The 18,779-nt window shown below is 51.8% G+C and overlaps 1 protein-coding gene across 1 annotated transcript in view; it reads left to right on the top strand.

The window, feature by feature from the left end:
- URB1 (URB1 ribosome biogenesis homolog) overlaps positions 1–18,779 on the top strand; it is a 63,115-nt gene that overhangs the window by 29,525 nt on the left and 14,811 nt on the right. The window contains exons 16-30 of the mRNA XM_006216032.4: positions 24–140; positions 603–741; positions 1,518–1,688; positions 2,711–2,904; positions 3,231–3,461; positions 4,124–4,303; positions 5,778–6,633; positions 7,570–7,771; positions 8,433–8,616; positions 10,936–10,994; positions 12,672–12,865; positions 13,877–13,987; positions 14,148–14,211; positions 17,010–17,181; positions 17,547–17,649. Of these exons, the coding sequence (XP_006216094.2) occupies positions 24–140; positions 603–741; positions 1,518–1,688; positions 2,711–2,904; positions 3,231–3,461; positions 4,124–4,303; positions 5,778–6,633; positions 7,570–7,771; positions 8,433–8,616; positions 10,936–10,994; positions 12,672–12,865; positions 13,877–13,987; positions 14,148–14,211; positions 17,010–17,181; positions 17,547–17,649 (2,977 nt within the window). The remainder of the gene's footprint in view (positions 1–23; positions 141–602; positions 742–1,517; positions 1,689–2,710; positions 2,905–3,230; positions 3,462–4,123; positions 4,304–5,777; positions 6,634–7,569; positions 7,772–8,432; positions 8,617–10,935; positions 10,995–12,671; positions 12,866–13,876; positions 13,988–14,147; positions 14,212–17,009; positions 17,182–17,546; positions 17,650–18,779) is intronic.

The raw sequence follows: 18,779 nt of genomic DNA, 5'->3' as shown, positions 1-18,779 counted from the left end.
CACCGGTGTCTGCCTCCCGACAGATCCTGCGGGACACGGGGGTGTTTGAACACACCTGGAAGGAGCTGGAGCTGTGGCTGGAGCACTTAGATGACACCGCAGAGGAGAGAAAAGAGGCCGTGATTCAGTTTTTGGAACGTGTAAGCGCGTATTTCCCTATAAAGGAGCACGTTCAGGACAGCGTACTAAGTGATCCGCAGTATAACTAAGGCATTTTTCATGCACCGGGGCCAAAAGGCCTCTCTTCCTGGCTCACCTCCTAATTTTTGCTGAGATGTCAGAACCTACTTAGTTTTAGAATCTGTAAAATGGGAATATATTACTGTGTGCTGTTTAATTCCCTTTTGGGAATTTGTCTTTGCAGGCAGGAATAGTGATACACTAAGAGTGGAATTAAAAGCAGTGGTTTAAATGAAAAAGGTATTTTTCTAAATTCTACGACAAAACGTTAAAAAAAAAAGACTTTGCAGAAGAAGTATTGTACTTATGCAGGCCTGTTAAGATTTTAGCTCTTCCCTTTATTTTACCAGTGACATTGTAGGGCATTTTTCATTTCACGTGCAACTATCCAAGTATTTCCCACTTTGCTCTTTAATGCTCAGGTTCTCCTGACGCTGGTGGCGAATCCCTATTCATACACAGACAAGGCTTCCGACTTTGTGCAGGAAGCCAGCACCCTGCAGGCCACCATGACGAAGCAGGACGCCGATGACGTCAGCATTCCCGTCTCCCACATTGACGGTGGGTGCCACTCCCTGCCCCTCCTTGGCTTCTGAAGAGCCAGCCAAGGTGGCATATTAGAGACAAAACAAGAATCACGCTGAAGCCTTGTGCAGAGTGCAGACATCCCATTTCTTTGTGTCAGAGATCAGCTTGCCCTGGAAACGAAAACCTTATTTGTTTATGTAACAGGAAGTGTGTGCTGGGCTTGTTGGCTGGGTTTTTATTTGTCCAGTGTTTGACCTTGCTCTGGGTGCTGGCCTAAGCCCTACAAATCTTAACTCATGTGACCTCATAAACAACCCTAAGTGGGGGGTATGTCCTCATTTTATATGTCGACAAGGCAGCTGAGGCACAGAGAGGTTAAGCAATCTGCTCAGCCTCACACAGCTAGTATGTAGCGAAGTCAGGATTTGACTCCAGACGCTCTGGTCCTAGTCTGCACGTTAACCCTTATGCTCTTCTGCTTCCCAGATTTTGGCTCATTCCCTTGAATATCCAGGTTAAAGTTCCTGGATAAAGTTCCCTCAGTGTCATCTGAGGAAACTTCAACCTGTTATCACCTGAACTGGATAAACCTGCATTTTGTTTGGCAAAGAATACGATTTTTTAAGCCATGCTCTTATCTGTTTAGGAACAAACATTACATTAAGCATTTTCCCCCAAGAGAAGTTTAGCTTTTATTTTTCCCTCTTTGAACAAGTATTCTCTTGCTCATCCTTCCCTGGGGGTCCTTCTTGCGCATGGGGGTCCCTGGGCAGCTTTTTCCTTGGCTGGATCCCCCCTTTCTGTCTCAGATGTTCTCGACATGGTGGACGTCCTGGTGGAGGGCAGCGAAGGCTTGGACGAGGAAATTGGATTCTCACTGAGTGAAGACATGATCCTGCTCACGTTCCCGTTCAGTGCTGTGGTCCCTGCAGCCCTGGAGGCCAGGAATAAGTTGCTCATGGGGACAGAAAATGAAGCAGGTACCTGTGTTCAGTCAGGATGTGCTGGGTGCGTCAGGCCAGCTGGGTCTCTGTGGGGTAGGAGGTGGGATTCCAGGGGCTCTGGAAATAATTGCTGGAAAACCAAGGTATCAAGGATTCAGACTCACCCAAGTGATGGCTATACAGCTGGTGGAACTAAGTGTTTAGGGGTAGGAATCTAGAGGCAGGCCAGGCTGTTGGGAAGTGGGTCATTTGACAGATGAGTCTGAAATACTGTGTTTACGTGGCTGCACAGATACCTGCTGTAACACTGATGTTTTCTCTTCAGTATTTATTCTTGATGTCTTAATGCTAAGGTACGAGTCCTTCATCCTTGCTGGGTATCCAAGCAACGCAGACCCAAGGAAGCACTCACAGATCACAGTGGTGTAATTAGTCAAGATTGCTCAGGCTTTGCTGCAGTAACAGATAAGCCCCAAAGCATTGGGGGTTTAATAAGTAAAGGTCTCTTTCTTGATCTTGTCGTAGTTCAGGACAGGTTAGGTTGCTCTCCTGGGTGGCTGTCCTCCAGAAGGTAGCTCAGGGATCCAGGCTGCTAACGTCTTGTAGCTGTGCCATCTCAACATATGGCTCGAGGGTCGCTGTGGAAGGGTTGACAGTGGACAATCAAGCAGGGTGTTCTGTCCGGGCCTGGAAGTTGCTAAACCAGTCCTGTGGTCCCAGCGTGACTGCTTGTGTTCCAAGGAAGAGGAAATAGATTGGTTTGCACTAAGCAGGTTGCTGTCCTGGGTGGCTTTGGCCTCACCTCTTCTATACCTGGGTCTCTGCTTCTGGACCTCAGCATCTGAAGTCTGACTATGTGCTGTATGTTTAATAAAATGAAGCCTGGTATGGTCTACAGTGGTCAGACCTGCCTTTCGGTGTGGTTATGTGATCCCTTGTGGAGTTAGTTGTTGGGGGTTTTTCTGGGTCTGGAATGTATGTAGGAGTTGGTGTTACTGATGGATCACAGAAGGGCGGTCCCAGCAAGCATCTCCCCGCCATGCCTCCCTCCCCTGCAGGAGACAGCATCGTGGCGTATCTGACGGGGGTGCTGACAGACCTCCTCCACACCCAGAGAGACCCCCTGGCTCTGTGTCTTCTGCTTCAGTCTTACGACAGATTGGAGCCTCCAGTCCCACCTTGCTGCCGCCAGCTGTCCTGGTTCAGCAGATATTACAGCAGCTGGATCCCAGAGCCGGCCCGAGAGGCGTTGGTGAGCTGGGGCGGCCACCACTTCTGGGAAAACCAGGCCTTTCTTTCCCTAGAAAACCCAGAGGTCTTTCCCTGTGGGCTGCAGTGGTGTGTGGAAACCTCCCTGATTCAGTGCCCTCACGTGAACACACACTAGGAAAATGTGTGTCACTGAGAATGTTGGGACTTGAATAAAATGCCGCAGGGTCACATACTTTTCAGCATCAGTAGGAGGTTTCTGTGAACTAGGCCTCTGTGTGTCGCCCGTCCCTGTTTCAGCGCACTGGGCCCCTTTGCCCTCTCTGCTGATCTGTTTTTCCTCTTCTCGGCCTCTGCTGTCTCTCCCAGCCGCTGCAGATGTCTGGCAGCCCTGCCCCGCCAGGCCCCCCGGACCCCTCCTTTGCCGCCCTGCTGCAGGCGGCCTACATGGGTGAGGAATCGGGCCCGCTCCAGCTCCTGGACGAGGCGGTTCAGGCGCAGCTGCAGGCCGCCCTCCTGCGCCTCCCGATGCACCAGGCCCTGCGCTTGGCCAAACACCTGCTGCTCTACGTCAGGAGCACCGTGGAGAACTTTGGCCAGGTCAGCACTGCCCCCACTCCCCTGCGGCGCCCACGTGCTCCCCTGTCCCTGCCTACAGAGAACGTGGCCTCTTGCAAGCGGCGGTGTTGATGGAGTCCAGGGACCCCATTGTCGCCCCATTTGTTCCATACGTGGGGAGGGCAGTGGCCTGCTGCGTGGGTCCCCGGGCAGGCCTGCAGTGTAGGGGCTTGGCCACTCTGCTGGTCCAGCGCCCTTCCTTCCTGAAGCAGAAGCAGGCTGTGCACCCGCTTTCTCCAGGCCTTAGGTGCAGACCCAGCGGACCTCAACTGGGAGTCAGGTGCAGCCGAACTCTGTCACTGGGGCAGCCGAGTCAGGATGGGGCCCTTCCCCTCTCTCCTGCATTCGTTTTAATTCAGAAGTTCATTGCTGAGTCTTCTGTCCCTGGTGTGATTTACAGATTTTTAGTTTAGGTTTTCAGGTGGGCCTTTTTCCCTTTTCCTCATTTTGGTCAAAATACACCTGTGTGTTTCATCAAGAGGACACGTCTTATTAAGAAATGACCTTGAGGTTGCTGGCATTTATGGGGAGTGGCCACTTCAGCCTATCTCCCTCCTTGATTCTCATTTCTGGCACCTTCTGGCCCCGAGGAACCTGCTATCACTGTTCTGGTGACTGTCAGCGCTTCCGTCTCATCCTCACAGCTGGGCAAAAGCACAGGGCCTCCCCTGCTGCAGTTCCTCCTGGATCTCCTCAGGCGCCTGGTTGTCCACTGTGAGCAGCTGGACGCCCAGAACCAGCAGAAGTGCCAGGCGGCCCAGGCCGAGTCCGACCTCTTTTTGGACATGGAGTCCATGGCCTTGCTGGAGTTGGCCAATGACAAGGTAGGGCCACCCTTCTTCCCCAGGTCTCCTTCCTGGTGGCCTTTTCCTGCGAGGTCACAGACACAGGCTTTCCCCCCATCCTGGTTAAAAACAAATGCATGTTCGTTGCAGGAAAATAGGGAGATGCAGAGAACTCTAGAGGAGACACTGAAAACCACCCGCGACTCCCCACCCCGAGATAAGCACGGTTGCCTTTGGGCATCCGTCTTTGCAGGCACTTCTCTCCGCTCACACTTGCCCTCCTGCGAGCACTTCTCTCTCCCACTGTGTGCTGTGAGCATCTCGAGAATTCGGCCTGCGTGTTTTCCTTTTAAAGAGTTGCAGCCTGAGTGGAGTAAAGGCCGGGCAGTGGGTGGGGCCCTCGGTTGTAAACACACACAGTGAATGCACTGCACGGAGAGGCGTGAGCCCTCCTCTCTGCTGTTAGTCTTGTGAGGCAGGCTCTTCAGTGGGGCCAGGCCGAACCTTTCCCACCACTTGCCATCTGACCTGTTGTACTGGGTCCAGGAGGCAGGCATGTCCCACATTTCACAGTGCAGTGCACGCCTCCCTCCTTTGATCTCCATGGGGGCTCCGGGGGTGTTGCTGGGGCAGGACCACCTTAACGTCGTCGGGCAGCATGCTCCAAACGTGCACTTTTCTGTTTTTATTTGACGAAGCTCAATTGGAAAGTGTGATAGGCTTCTCTTTCCTTCCCTGGAGAGTAAATGAGGAGAGGATGGTTATTCCCGTCCCTGGAGCTGGGGTGACCTCGTGGCCAGGTGTCACGTTCAGTGAGGCTGCATCAAGTCATTCTGATCCAGCAAGGGCGCTCAGCCCTTTTCTGCTCAGTGGTTTAAACTAGTCTTGGGGTCAGAGCTAGTTCCCAGGGAGGGTCACTCGGTGGGGGTCACTCGCAGCCCAGTCTTCTCCTGCAAGTAGATGCAGGATGAGCTTCAGTTCTGGAGAGTGGGCATTCATAGCAGTTTAACCCCTACCCGTCTTCCCCAGCCACGGGGTCTCCTAAGCTGAGGCTGCCCTGTCCAAGTTGCCAGGTGATACCCACAACCCTCCACCAGATTTATTTAGGTTGGTAGGCCTGCTGGGGAGAAACCAGGAGATGACTGATCTTAATCCCACGTTGGTGTTTCTGCATGGCCGGAGCCCTGAACGAGTGATGGTGGAGAGCAGTTTTGCTGCACAGCAAATTCATTTGGGCTCCATTTATCAGACACCTGCTGGTCTGGGCGGGGCACTGACCAAGTCACAGTTCAGCCCTTGTGGTCGTCCAGGGGAGAAGGTGCGTTACAATTGGGTAACAGCTTTGACTGGGCTCGGGCTGGGGTGCCTCGTGCACCCCTAAGAGAGGCATGGAAACAGGGGCTTGAGGATGCACCGGCTTAGGAAAGCTGTCTTCTGCTCTTCGTCCTGCCGCTGCCCGCTCTTAGCTGGCTGGGGCCGTGGGTGAAGTCCGGGCTTTGTCACTGTGTTTCAGACTCTGGAGGAGGTGCTCGGGGCCATCCTCAGACATCCCACACTGGAGGGCTGGTACCTGGCCCTGGAGCGGCAGGCCCTCCCTCCGCACACCCTCAGCCCCATCCTCGTGAAGCTCCTGGCAGCCCATCTCAGCAGAGGAGTCCTTCAGTTGCTGGTGGCCAGTGCCCCAATCCTCCAGAGCATCGGTCAGCTGGGCCTCCTGGCCAGGTACTCGGAAGCCATCACCCAGAGCGTCCTCAGAGAGCTGCGAAACCGGAGGGCGGGCTCAGCCTCAATGACGCCAAAGACCCTTCCTCAGCTTGAAGCCCTGCAGGGGCTGCATCCGTACATGGAGGGTGCCCAGCTCCGGGAGGTCACCCTGGCCCTGCTGAGCCTGCCGGTGGCCCACCTGGTGGCGCAGCGACCTGCCAAGTCCCCCAAGAAGGAGAGACAGCTGAGCGCTCTTGGGAGGGCGCTGGTCCAGCTGTTGACCAGCAGCCCCCGGGATCAGCTGCAGAGCAGCGAGCTCCTCTGGGCCTCTGAGTACGTGAGGGGCCTGGGGGCCCTGCTTCCCACGCTGGCCGTGGACGAGCTGGACGCTGTGCTCCTCCACGCACTGCAGAGAGAGCCCTTGCTGGCCTCTGTGGTTGGAGTCGACCTACTGGACTACTGCCTGGCCCGGCGGACGCAGGCAGCCCTGGGCACGGCGGCCGTGCTCCTGCAGCGGAGCTGCACCCACCTGCTGCGGTTTGAGCACTGGTGCGGGCAGCCCGGTGTGGGGCGCTGCCTGCGGGAGGCCCCGGATGACCTCCTCCCCGTCATCAGCGTGTACCTCCAGTGCCGGGCTCAGGGACCCTTCACGCGCCCCGTAGGAGGTATGGGAAGGGATGGCCGGGCGGGCAGCCGGTGGGGCGTGAGAGCACGGATCCGGTTTTAAGCCCGGGAACCTTACGTTCCTCACTGTGCTTTTGTTCTGTTTCCCCTCCGGTGTCTGACTCGGCTCTGGAGGTGGGGAAGGATGTCGAAATTTCCCCATCCTTCCCCAGACCCCAGACTCCTGACCCTCTGGCCTGAGGTGTTGCCCCGTGCTGCCGTCTACTCGGAGTTACCCACAGGGAGCTGGGGTGGGTGGGGGGCGGGAGATGAGGGGACAGTAGCTGTGGCCACTGGAGGCCAAGGAGGGAGCCGCCCGGGGCTGGGTCTCGTTAGGTTGAGGAGTCATCGGGTGACGGTCCTTTGGAGCGGTGCTGAGCCAAGGCAGCCTGGGCCTCGCTCTCCTCTCTCTCTACCAGTCAGGTTTCAGATTGGAGGCACTTTGTGATCACCTTGAACTTGAATTGTCTTGTGTATGAATGAGTTCTCACTCACTGCTTTGTCTCTGTGTGGCCTAGCTTTGCATGGATGACAGATGATAAATTTTAAAAAATAAGAGCCCCACAGAAGTGAGCCTTCCAGTGGGTGGTTCTCGGTGCCCGCTCCTGTTCCCAAGTGAGCTCAGGACTAGAAGTCTCACCGTCTGGTCATGATCTTGAGCGAGGGGCCTGCTGGGTTGAACCGTCCCTGTCAGGGTTGAGTGACGAGAGGTGATCAGTGGCGTGCTGGTGAACGTTTAAGACCTGGCTCTTAGGGGAGAAAGATTTGTAGCATTTACCGATTTCCATGGTGTTATTACTCCTGTCATGGCCAATTTCAAGCTACTAGTGTGACATCACCCACGTGACAAGACCCCTGAAATCCAGCCACCAGCTCACACGAGCGGGTTCTGGCGCTCCGCAGTGATGGACTTCCCCTCCTGTTTGTCTCCGCCCCAGTGTCCTCTGCTGTCATTCCTGTCTTGAGGAAGGCCCTGTGGCGGCAGCTGCAGACCAGGCTGCTGAGTGCTGATGGGCCCCCCGAGTCTGGGCTGCATCAGGAGATCCTGGCCCAGCTGGTCCCATTTGCAAGAGCCAGGGACCTCCGTGTTCTCATGGACCATTTGCCCAGCTTGCTTCGGGCTCCAGTCAGTCACAAGAGGTATGAAGGCTTCGATGGTCTGGCTCTCCCATCTCAGAGTCACTTCCCCCGTCTTGTTTATAAAGCAGTGAAAATTACGGTGTTGCTGTTGCCTCAGTTGGTGAGAACAGTTCTGTAAGAACTCTTCCAGCATCCTGGCTAGAGTGAGTTCATCTCCGCAGGTGGATGGCTCCAATTCCCTTAGAGCCGTGGTTCTCAACCAGGGGTGATTTTGCCCACTCCAGGGGACGGTTGGCAATGTCTGAAATTTTTTGTCATGATATGGACGTGGGGGGAGGGTGTTGCTTCTGGCTTCTAGAGGGTAGAGGCCAGGGTGTGTCTAAATATCCTGTAATGCGGAGGACAGCCGTCGTCCCCCTCGAGAAAGAATCATTTGGCTCCAAATGTCATTAGGGCCGAGGTTGTGATTGCCTGATTTAGACCAAGTCGTATCCTTTCTCTGATGTGCTGATCGTGTTTCCCCAGTCGTAAAAATGCTGGTACATCTTTGATGTTTGAGGAGAGGGCAGAGGAGGCCTGTGATTTCCGTGCTTGGGTAGTGTCGGTACCAGGACTCAGGGCACCTGTCTTATGCGGCCCATTGTAATGTTGTGTTATACTTCAAGCTAGAGGGGTTGAGGCCATGCCTGCCTCTAACTGTGACTGCTGTCTTCTGCTACAGTTGGATGGTGGCCGACTCCATCTCAGCCGTCCTGGAGGAGTCGGCAGAAGAGCTGTGTGCCTGGAAAAAGACTCTGCTGGAGGCCTGTGTGCAGTGGCTGGTCGAGGCCTTCGGTGGCGGCCAGCAAGACGACAGCACCCAGGACCAAGAGAAGCAGATACTGCTGAGATTAAACGAGCTCTTGGTAGGTGTCTCTTATCAGAGGCCCTAGTTGGATTTTTACGGGGAAGAGTGTGCTAGAAAAACCGAGGTTTACAGGTACATTCCAAGCCAGGTGGCATGACTTGGACCTGGCGGCCGGTGGGAGGGGCTGTGTCCAGGAGCCGCAGGTGGAGGGCAAACTCTGAGCTGACAGGCCATCGTTACCAGGGACGGATGTAGGAATTTGTCAGGATGCCTTTTGTTGCCTCTCCTGAGATGGTTGTAGAGTTTTGGTTTTGTTCAGACTGTTAATGAGGTGAATTATACTAATCGATCTTTGAATGTCAAACCACCCTTGCTTTCCCTGGTTAAACCTATGTGGCCTTGATGTATTATCATCTTTATATATTGTTGGATTTGATATGCTGATGTTTTATTAAGAATTTTTGTGTCTGTGTGCATGAGAGATATGAGTTTATAATTTTATTTTCTTGAAATGTTCTAGTCTGGCTTTAGGACCAGGTTATACTGGCCTCAGAATGAGTTAAGAAGAGTTTCACTGGGTGTGAAATTCCAGGTTAACAGTGGTGGTTTTCTTTCTGGACCTTAAAGACGTTGCTTTACTGTCTCCTGGGGCACATTGTTTCTGATAAGAAATCTCTCGTTCTTACCTATTTCTCTGTACATCACGTCTTGTTTCGCTGGCTGCTTCCAGGGCTGTTTTTCTTTACATTGCTTAGAACAGTTGGACTGTGATGTGCCTCAGTGTGGCTTTCTTAAGGCTTCCTGTGCTTTAGGTTCAGTGAGCTTCCTGGCTCTGTGAGTTTAGTGTTTTCATAGAATTCGGAAATTATTAGCTGTTTTTGGCTTTTATTCCCTTTTATTGATGCATCCTTTTTTTTTATGTACAAAATACTCATGTGTTTATGAATTAATGACCAAGTTAAATATGCACCTGCATATAAAAAGGGGCATGTGTGTGTGTTTCTCTCCCCCATCTGCCTGCTCTCCCCAGAGCAGCTGGGTGACGCTGGTGCAGGGGTGGGTGCCCTTGCTGAGTGACCCACTCCTTCCTTTTCCCCTTTATGCCTGACGCATCCTTTTTTTTTTTTAATGTTGTATTTTTTCACAGAAATAAATGAACCTCTTGAAGGCTGGAGTACGAGTTTTTCCTCAATGCACAGTGTAAAATTGTGTTAAGAGTCATAGAGTCTGTGACTTGTATGTAAAGAAACACTGAACCCAAGACTTAAAAGGGAATCCTGAGGAAAAGGACCCCAGGTGCAGGTTAATAAACGTGCGACAAATACATTTGGGTTCTAGGTCAGCTGTAGTGCCCACACAGTTGTGTTTAGAGACTTTATAACCAGTATTTCAGACTGAATTTGTTGTGTTACAGGTTTGTGAATTTCAGGCCTGTAGGAACCCAACGCAGCAGGACCCGGGAAAAGGAGGGACAGCCCCGAGATGTGGGGAAGCCGCGCTGTGGACGAGGGGCGCCGGGCCCAGCCGGCGGGTGTGAGGGCTGGGGCGAAGGCTGTGCTGTGCTAGGCATTTGTGTTCTCAGGGCCTGCCTCCCTCTTTACCCCACTTTTCTTTTTTCTTTCTCTCTCTCTCTCTTGCTTCTTTTCCCTCCTTTTTAACAGTCAGTTTGTAGAGCAGTTTTGGGTTCATGGCAGAACTGAGCAGAAAGTCCTGAGCTCCCACGGGCCCCCGGCCACCACCCATGCGTAGCCTCCCCACTGCCAGCATCCCAGCAGCCCTTTTCTTCAACTAAGGTGTAATTTTTATCTTGTGAAGTGCAGGGTCTTGAGTGTATAGTTTCATGTTGATGAATACCCCTGTGCCCACTCCCCTGTCCAGGAAGATTTTCATCATCCAGGAAGTTCTCTCATGTTTTTTCCTTGTCACCCCTTCCCTCCAGAGCAGCCCCTCTTCTGACGTAACATACCCTACATTTGGAGATTCTCTCCTCACCAGAGGCTGTGGACCTCTATCGGCCCCGTTGGTGGTGCGGTGGTCTTTCCCTGGGTAGACATGCTGTTGTGAATTTAAACAGTCATGTGTGGCTGCACATGTGTATGTTGTAAATCAGTCAGTGTTGCTCAAAATGGTGGGCAACAAAGAAAGTTACAGGACAATTTGGAACTTCTCTTTTGGTCATTTGAGGATCATAGGTTTGCTAACAGAATGACAGAGCTATTAGTGGAAATAAAACAATTTAAAAAATCAAAGAAACAACCACATGTTTTTGTGAATTGCTTAGGTAACTGTATTCCATGTTTACTGAGGGACATTAATTTAAATTGTATGTTTTCAGTTAATTGGGATATTCCACATACACTTCTCATTTTATTCATAGAATTCACTTAATGAAGTTGATCCTGGGGCTTGGCAGAAATTTGTGAAGACCGGACTCAAGTAAGTGGAATTTACTTGGTGTGATTCAGGCGGGTGGTGAATGCCTTCGCTGGTGCAGAGCCGGCAGGGTAGCTTGTTACTAGTGTAAAGGACGTGGTGAGCAGGTGCCACTGCTGTGTTAGAGACACTGATGTTGGGGAGGCTAAATGATACCTGCCCATTGATACATGTGTGCTTTTAACAATGATGAGGGGGCAGCCTTTAAAAAATGAAATATTTTTTAAAAGCAGAATTGTGCAGAGAATCGTATCAGCACCCAGATTTAATACATGCTGACAGTTTTCTCTGTTTGTCGAAATCAATTCTCTTCCCTCTTTTCGCCCAAAAGCATCACCTTTCTGAGCTTGAGCTTTGTCATGGCCTTGTGTGTTCTCATACTTTGGGTGCTTGTTAGTATGTCTCTAAGCAATAAATAACATTGTTTAATGTGTTTGACGTTGTATACAGATGTGTTACTTTGTGGTCTTTGCTTTGCATTCAAATGTTTTTGAGATACCCGTGTTGATACTGGAGATCTAAGTCACTCCTTTATGCTGTCTGATGACTGTACCAGAGTTGGTTTAGCCAGCCCCCTGCTGATGGACCGCCCCTCCCATTTCTCCCGCCCTCCTCCTGCCCTCCCGCTCCTGCCATGAATGGTGCAGGGCTTTCTGGGCCCACGTGCCAGGTTTTCAGTTTACTCTCCAAGGTGTTTGAGCTCACATGACACAGTGTGGAAGTTCATTTTTTAATTCATGCTCACTAGCAGTTGATATAGTCAGACCTTTTGGCAATCAGATAGTCATGAAACGTTTCATTGTGCCTCTGATATTCATTTCTCTGATTATTCATCCATTTGAGACAGAAAAATACTCAAGAAGACAAATAACTGAAGGCGGGTCAGAGGTTAATGGCAACCAAGTATTACCATCGTGAAATGATGGCATTTCTTTCAGTCTCTGGTTAATGTGTGTTTCTAGAAAGTCTGCTCTGTGCTAAGTGATTCTTAACATTGTTCACATGTGATTAAAAACTTGTTTCCTAGAGCAGGATGCTTTCATTTCTTCAGTGGGCTCTGAAGGGAGTTAAGATGAGAAAGCTTCTGAACCATTTGATGGGAGTGGCTTTTTTTTTTCCAAATTTTTTTCGTTTGTTTATTTTGGTTTTTCTGTTGTGTCCTGGGGCAGTGGTAATTAAGTTTATTTATTTATTTTAGCGGAGGTACTGGGGATTGAACCCAGGACCTCGTGCGTGCTAAGCGTGCACTCTGCCACTGAGCTGTACCCTCCCTGCTTGATGGGAGCTTTGAGTAGCTGAAAGGAAGGAGGGAGGGAGGCTGGCCAGCAGGGTGGGCTGGGGGCAGTGAGCGTTGTCTTTATTCAGGCTTGGCTGTTATGCTGCCTCCTGGCACTTCAGCGGGCTGGAAAGTTGGTGTGGCATTTGCACTGTCAAGAACAGAAGCAGGCTGCGTGCAGCCCTTGCTGTGCGAAGCGCCCCCTGTGCTGGGGGTGGTTGATGGGGGGGTGGCAGCGGGTGAGGTGCAGTGATGGGGCGGAGTTGGGATGCGGGGTGGATGAGTGTGCACTGTAAAACCCTCGCCTGGGTGGCATGTTGGAAGTCTTCCTCAATAAAACGCTGAGAAAAAGGTTTTTTATCTTTTATGATAAGCCGTTTCCCCCTTGGGTTCTTGCCTCCCAGATACCGGTATCAGGACCATGCATTTTTAAAGGCCCTCTGTGCTGCCATAGAGATCCTGTACCTTCCAGAAAACTCCATGCACTCAAAGCTCACCCAGCTCCCGGTGGTCCACACGATGCTCACCCAGCACTCGCTGTTCCTGCCGACCCTGCTGGAGTCCGGTGAAGAGGGAAACCCAGACAGCCACGTGAAAGGTGAGCCCTCACCCCACCTCCCATCTCAGATCTAGATTTTGTTGCCTGGTTTCATCGAGCTTGCTGTGCACCTAAGCTTAGCACCCACGTGTTTTCAGAGCTAAGGAAGCATTGCACAAACGGTATTCAGATATTTCACTTTTGTCAAATCAAAGCTCAGATTTAAGTGTTTCCTCTAACTTAGGGTCGAACAGCAAGTGCGGACCTCTCTTCAGAGCCTATCCTGGCTCACAGACGTCATATTTAATGTCCTCTTGCCAAATTATGGGCAAGTCTTAAAACTGGAAGTTAGGAGAAAGTAGGAGCAGGGTCTGACCTGAGAGAAATTGTTCAGTTACATAAAACGTCTTAACGGGGGTGGGTGAAACTTATTAAGGGTGAAGTGTTCGGAGGTCCCTGTGGATGGTTCACTGCCGGGGACCCTTTTAAAGCCCAGGCCTCAGCTACATCCCTAGTTAGTTCAATAAGCTTGTGCTTAGGGGTGGGGGAAGGCCATGGAGACATCAGAGGTCTGAAGGGTCCCGCCTCCTGAAGCCACGCTCGGTTAGAAACAAAATTAACACCCCTACACTGTTGGAAACCACTGCGGAGCTGGTCTGTAACAAACTGCTGAACTGGAGAGAGCCATGACCCACGTTCCTGGTCCGGGCAGTAGAAGTAAGAAGGCCCCACCGTTTCAGGCGGGAGGAGATGCTAGATTTTAGCAACACAATCGTGGGGGGAAATGCTTTGGTTTTAAACTCTTTGTTGGTTTAAAATTTGGAAGGGGGCTGGAAGAGGCTGACCGCAGTTTTGACAAAGACCTAGGAAGAGAGACGACTGTGAAGACATGTTTATTTTTAAAAAGGAAAAAGTAGGGAAGGGATTAAGACCAGTATTAGTCCAGTCCCAAGACCAGTATCATTCAGAGAGGGTATTTTAAGCATTTACGTTCTCTGAAACGCTTCCTTCTTTATTCTGAACGTGCACACGCCCCGCACTGCTGTGCATTTCAGTGTGGTTTTCTTCCAGAAGCCCTGGTGGACCTGATGTCGGTGGTGGTGAGGATGTGCCCTTCTGTTTGCAAGAGCAGCCACTTTGCAGTGCTCCTCGGGGCCTACGGCGCCACGCTCAGCATCCTGGGTGAGGGTGTGGGGACCGGGTGGTGGGAGCTGGCGGTGTGGAGACTGGGCGGTGGGACCGGGGAGGGTGTGGGGACCGGGTGGAGGGACCACAAATGTGTATAAGGAATAGGATGCTGTCACCGGGAGGTTTTCTAAACTGACTCCCAACTGACTTCTAGACCAGAAGATTTTACTTCTCCTCCGGGCGTATGAGCAGAACAACCTCAGCCTCATTGACTTCAGGTGAGTGTTGGGCCCGGAGGCGTGAGCGGCAGAATTGGAGGCAGCAGCCTGAGCCTGTGACTCACGCTCTGCACAGCGAGCGCCACACCCGGGATTGTCTCTCGGGGAAGGGTGTGCGGGGCGGACCCCTCAGCTCACACTCCAGCTCCGGCGTGGGCTGCTCTGGCCTCCCACCTGAGGGTGCTCTCCGGTGGCCCAGCCTGCGTGGCTGGGCCGCGCCGCTGGTGGACAGGTGTGTGTCTGTCGTCAGTCTGCCCCTAGACTTACTCCTGGTTCAGATGTCATTTACCGGGTTTTTCTGAAAACCTTTCTCTTCAGGGTTTGCTTTAGGTGGGAATGACTTGCGTGGGGACGTGGGAGAAGAGTGAGGAGCGCTGACCGGGTGTTAAACCCACTCTTCCCCATCTGTGTGTGTGTGTGTGTGTGTGTGTGTGCGCGCGCGCACGTGCGGTGTCTGTCCCTAGATTTGTCTCTTTCCTGTCTGTCTGGCTTTCTCTCTGTGTTTGTCTTGTCTGCCTGTATTTCTCTGTCTCTGCTGGGTTCCTAGGACTGCTTGCCGGCCTCCGTGGTGAGCGCAACCCTGGGCTCCACGGGCGGGCTGACTCCTCTCCCCGGGGCCCCGCCTCAGCTCTGCGAGGGCCGGGGCTAAGCTGTCTGTAGACAGCATCTGAGAATCTCTTTGCTGCCCTGGTTTCTTTTCTCCTTACCCTTTGGGACCAGCACCCTAGCGTTATGAGGTGCTTTTTGTGCTAAGACAGGAAGTAAGTTTTCTGGGCCAAGGAAAATAGTTCAAGAGAACTCTTCAGGGAAGAGAAAAAAAATTTCCCTTGTAGAATATTTAGGGAAAAAAAGAGATTAAAGATGTATTAACCTAGAACCCACTCCCAACCCCCCAAAACAATAGCAAAAGCAATTAAAAAAAATCATTTTCTACCTCTTAAAGAGTGCCCAGGTCATGCATGAACATTCTCCTTCCCTTCCCCTCACGGCCTCACCCTCTTGCTGCCTTGGAGCTGGTGCCACGGCCGCTGTGCCCTTTCTAGAATAAACAGCCCTGTGTGCACGCGAGAGAGCAGAGGACACAGAAGCAGTTTCCCTCACGGCAAAGAGCGCACCGTCCTCCCCACCCACCTCGGCAGCAGAATGCCATCTCGGGGTTGACAAAAGTCCCACGAGGTGGCCCCTTGCGCACAAGGGTGAGGTTGGGCTCAGCTCCTGGGAGAAGAGGGTGTGAGCAGAGGACGGGCAGCTCACGGCACCCTGTGCTGCTCAGGAACAGACTTAGGGTGGACGTCGCAGCCGCACTGTTAGGCGGGGGCACAGGCCTGAGTCAGAGGCCGTGCCAGCGGGGTGGGCTTGTCCCGCGCCCTGCCTGTTCGAAGCCAAGGCCACCAGGCCCCCTAAAGAAGGGTCTTCGCTTTCTAACTTGAGTGTCGGCTGTTGACTAGCATGGAAATGAGTCTATTTAAAAGAATTCCGTTTAGAAGTAGTTAACTCAATAGATGCTCGCTGAGTACCTGCTGTTTACAAGGCCCAGTGCCCGGCACTGTTGGGAATACCAGGAGGAGTAAAACACGGGCTCGCTGTCTGTTAGGGGATCAGATTGTCCTAAACGTGACTCTTTAAATTGGCTTCTGATTTACACACGTGCTGTCAGCCAGCTGTTCCAGGGCACACGGGAGCATGCTGTCCCCTGGGGAGTCAGGGAAGACTCCAAGACCAGGTTGACACGGGAAGGGCAGGGAGGGACTTGACTGAGATGAGGTTGGTGGAGGAGCCTGGGGGCATTGGGTGGAGGGAGTGGCATCTTGACAGGTGGGAGGTGGGGAAGTCAGAACATCCCTGGGAATGGTGAGCAGGTCAGCTTGTCCGAATCATGGGTATGTCCTGTCTCCCCTAGAAAAGGTGGTGGGAAGGCCAGACAGGTTGGTTGGGAAGAATTTTGAGTACCAGCCTGAAATGTTCCTGTTTCCATCCAGGGGACGGCAGAGAGCTGATAGACATCTGGGGGCAGAGAAGTGGCCCTCAGCACAGCTGGGCTTTCCGGGAGCACCTCCAGTGGTGGGGAGGTCGATGAGCAGAGAGCAGGGACAAGGGTGGGGAGGAGGAGGGAGGCCTGTGTCATTTTCCAGGCGGAAGGCGAGGTGGCCTCTCCAGGCAGCTGCCGTGGGGGCTGGTGGTGTGAAAGGAAGTGGTGTGTATGTGGGGGACTCTGGAGGTGGAGACAGCTCAAGGCCGTGTAGGCAGAGCTGATCTGCTCGCGGCCACATGTTGAATGGGGAGAGGTTTGTATCAGTAAAGCATCATCGAGCTGCCAGGGTTCTGGCGCAGTGGTCCAGCACAGACTCAGGAACCAGATGCCCCAGCTTTGAATTCCTGCTCTGCCGCTTACCAGCTGGGCAGCTGACCAGCTGAGCTACCTTCCAGATCCTTTCTGTGCCTCTTTTCCTGTTTTGCAAAAAGGGGATGATAATAGCACCTACTTTATGAGATTGTTGTGCAGATTAAGTGAATTATTACATCTAAAAGGCTTAGTGTCCGTACATCATAAACTCTCCTTAATCGTCGGCTCTGTCATCATCCTCAGCGCCATCACCGCACCCTCGTTGTCAGCCTCTCCATCACCCCTCCTTCCCCCTAAATGGTGGATTAAATGACAGAAAACATGAACTGCCGTTGGTACCTGGCACATGCTAACTGCTCAGCAAAGCTGCTGACAGTGGTCATGTCATCGTCTCCTTCATGACCTCTGCTCCTGGAGGGGCCTGTGACCAGCCTGCTCTCCCCTCCGGCTCTAGGGTGCTGCTCTGGGGCCCAGCCGCTGTGGAGCATCACAAGACATGCCGGAGCCTAGGCAAGTCGCTGTGGCAGCAGCCGAGCGTTGGGGACATCCTCCGCCTGCTGGACCGGGACCGCGTGATGAAGACTATCCTGCACTTCCCCCAGACCCGGAGGCTGCTGCCCCGCGAGGTGCGGGGGCTCGGGGCGAGGCCATGAGGGAGCCATCACGTCCCGTGGGTGCTATTCTGCCCGCCCCTCCGAGGGCTCCGATTACACCCTCCGCGTCAGCCGCTGTGAAATCCAAGCACTGTTTTTCTTATACTTTGGTAACTTAGAAGTAAAATTCCAACCATATGCAGAGGTGCAGAGACAGGACCCCACCACCCAGCCTCAACAGTTGTCAGCACTGGCCACGCTTGTTTCATTTATAACTTCTTCCCCCAAAAGCAAATCCCAAAGACATCATTTAAAGTACAAGCACTGTTTTTTACAACATTCACGTATTACGTTTCTGAGGTTGAGCTGCACGTTCTGTTTGTTTTGGGCTGTTTCAGGATGCACAGGAACTGATATTTAAAGACAAGAGCACAGCCGATCTCGACGGCCTTTATGACCCCTGCTTTCTCCTGCATCTCTTCAGTGAATTGACCCGGCCAGGTAATTGCAGCCTTGGGGGTGGGGGTTACTATTACCATAATTACCACATTAGGACCTTGATCGTGAAAATAATTCTTGAAGGAACGCAGCTGCCTTCTCACTTTTCCATTCCAGTGATTTTCAGCAAAGCGACAATTCATGTTTTGAACGTACAGTAATTTTTTTAAGGGCATGTATAGTTTTAAAATCCAGAGCATCCCTATGTCTTCGATGTTTTCCTAACCCTTAATGCCAAGAGCTGCTTCTGAATTTTCACTAGATAGTGGTCATCTACCAGCAGAAATGAGAGATTTTGTCCTTGAGAATCAGTGAGAGCCTGCCGAGGTTGGCTTTTTCTTGGTTTAAGTATATTTTTGAAATTGCATTTTGTGTCTACTAGCCTGAGGGTGGAAGTCCTTGCGGGTGAACAGATGGAGGAGAGACAGAAAGAAGAAAAAACATGTGCGTGTACCACACTGGTGAAGACCAGGGTCTGACTCCCAGGCTGGTGGGATCTGTTGGTTTGGGGCATTTTGTCATGATTGGTGGGTAGTGATGTCTCAGTGTGGTTTGAATTTGCATTTTCCTCAGGGCTAATGATGTGGAAGATCTTTGGTAAAAATGTCAGTTCGTGTGTTTTGCCCATTTATCCTAATGGACTTGTTCCTTTGTTTTGTTCTTACTGTTGAGTTTTGAGGGTTCTTTATATATGGTAGATAGTAGTCCGTTGATACGTAGTTTGCAGGTGTTTTCTCCCAGTGTGTGGCTTATTTTTCTACCCTCTTAACAGACTTTTTCAAAGAGCAAAAGTTTTTGATTTTGATGAAGCTGAGTTTATCAGTTTTTCCTTTTATGGGTTGCATTTATGGTGTCAAGTCTTAAGAAATCTTTGCCTATCCCTCGATCCCAAAGATTTTCTCCTGTCTTTATTTCTGAAAGTTTTATAGTTGTAGGTTTTACATTTACATCTGTGATCTGTTTTGAATTAATTTTTGTACAAGGTGTGACCTTTAGGCCCAGTTTCATTTCTTGGCCTGTGGATGTTCTGTTCCAGCCCCATTTGTCTATCTGCCATCTCCTCATCCTTCCTCCCAGTTACAGCCGGGCGGGGCGGAGTCCCAGCTCCCTGCGCTGACACCTCCTCCTGGAAG

The sequence above is a fragment of the Vicugna pacos genome, chromosome 1 (genome assembly GCF_048564905.1).
Source record: "Vicugna pacos chromosome 1, VicPac4, whole genome shotgun sequence".
NCBI lineage: Eukaryota > Metazoa > Chordata > Mammalia > Artiodactyla > Camelidae > Vicugna > Vicugna pacos.
This window is presented reverse-complemented; position numbering and strand designations above follow the sequence as displayed.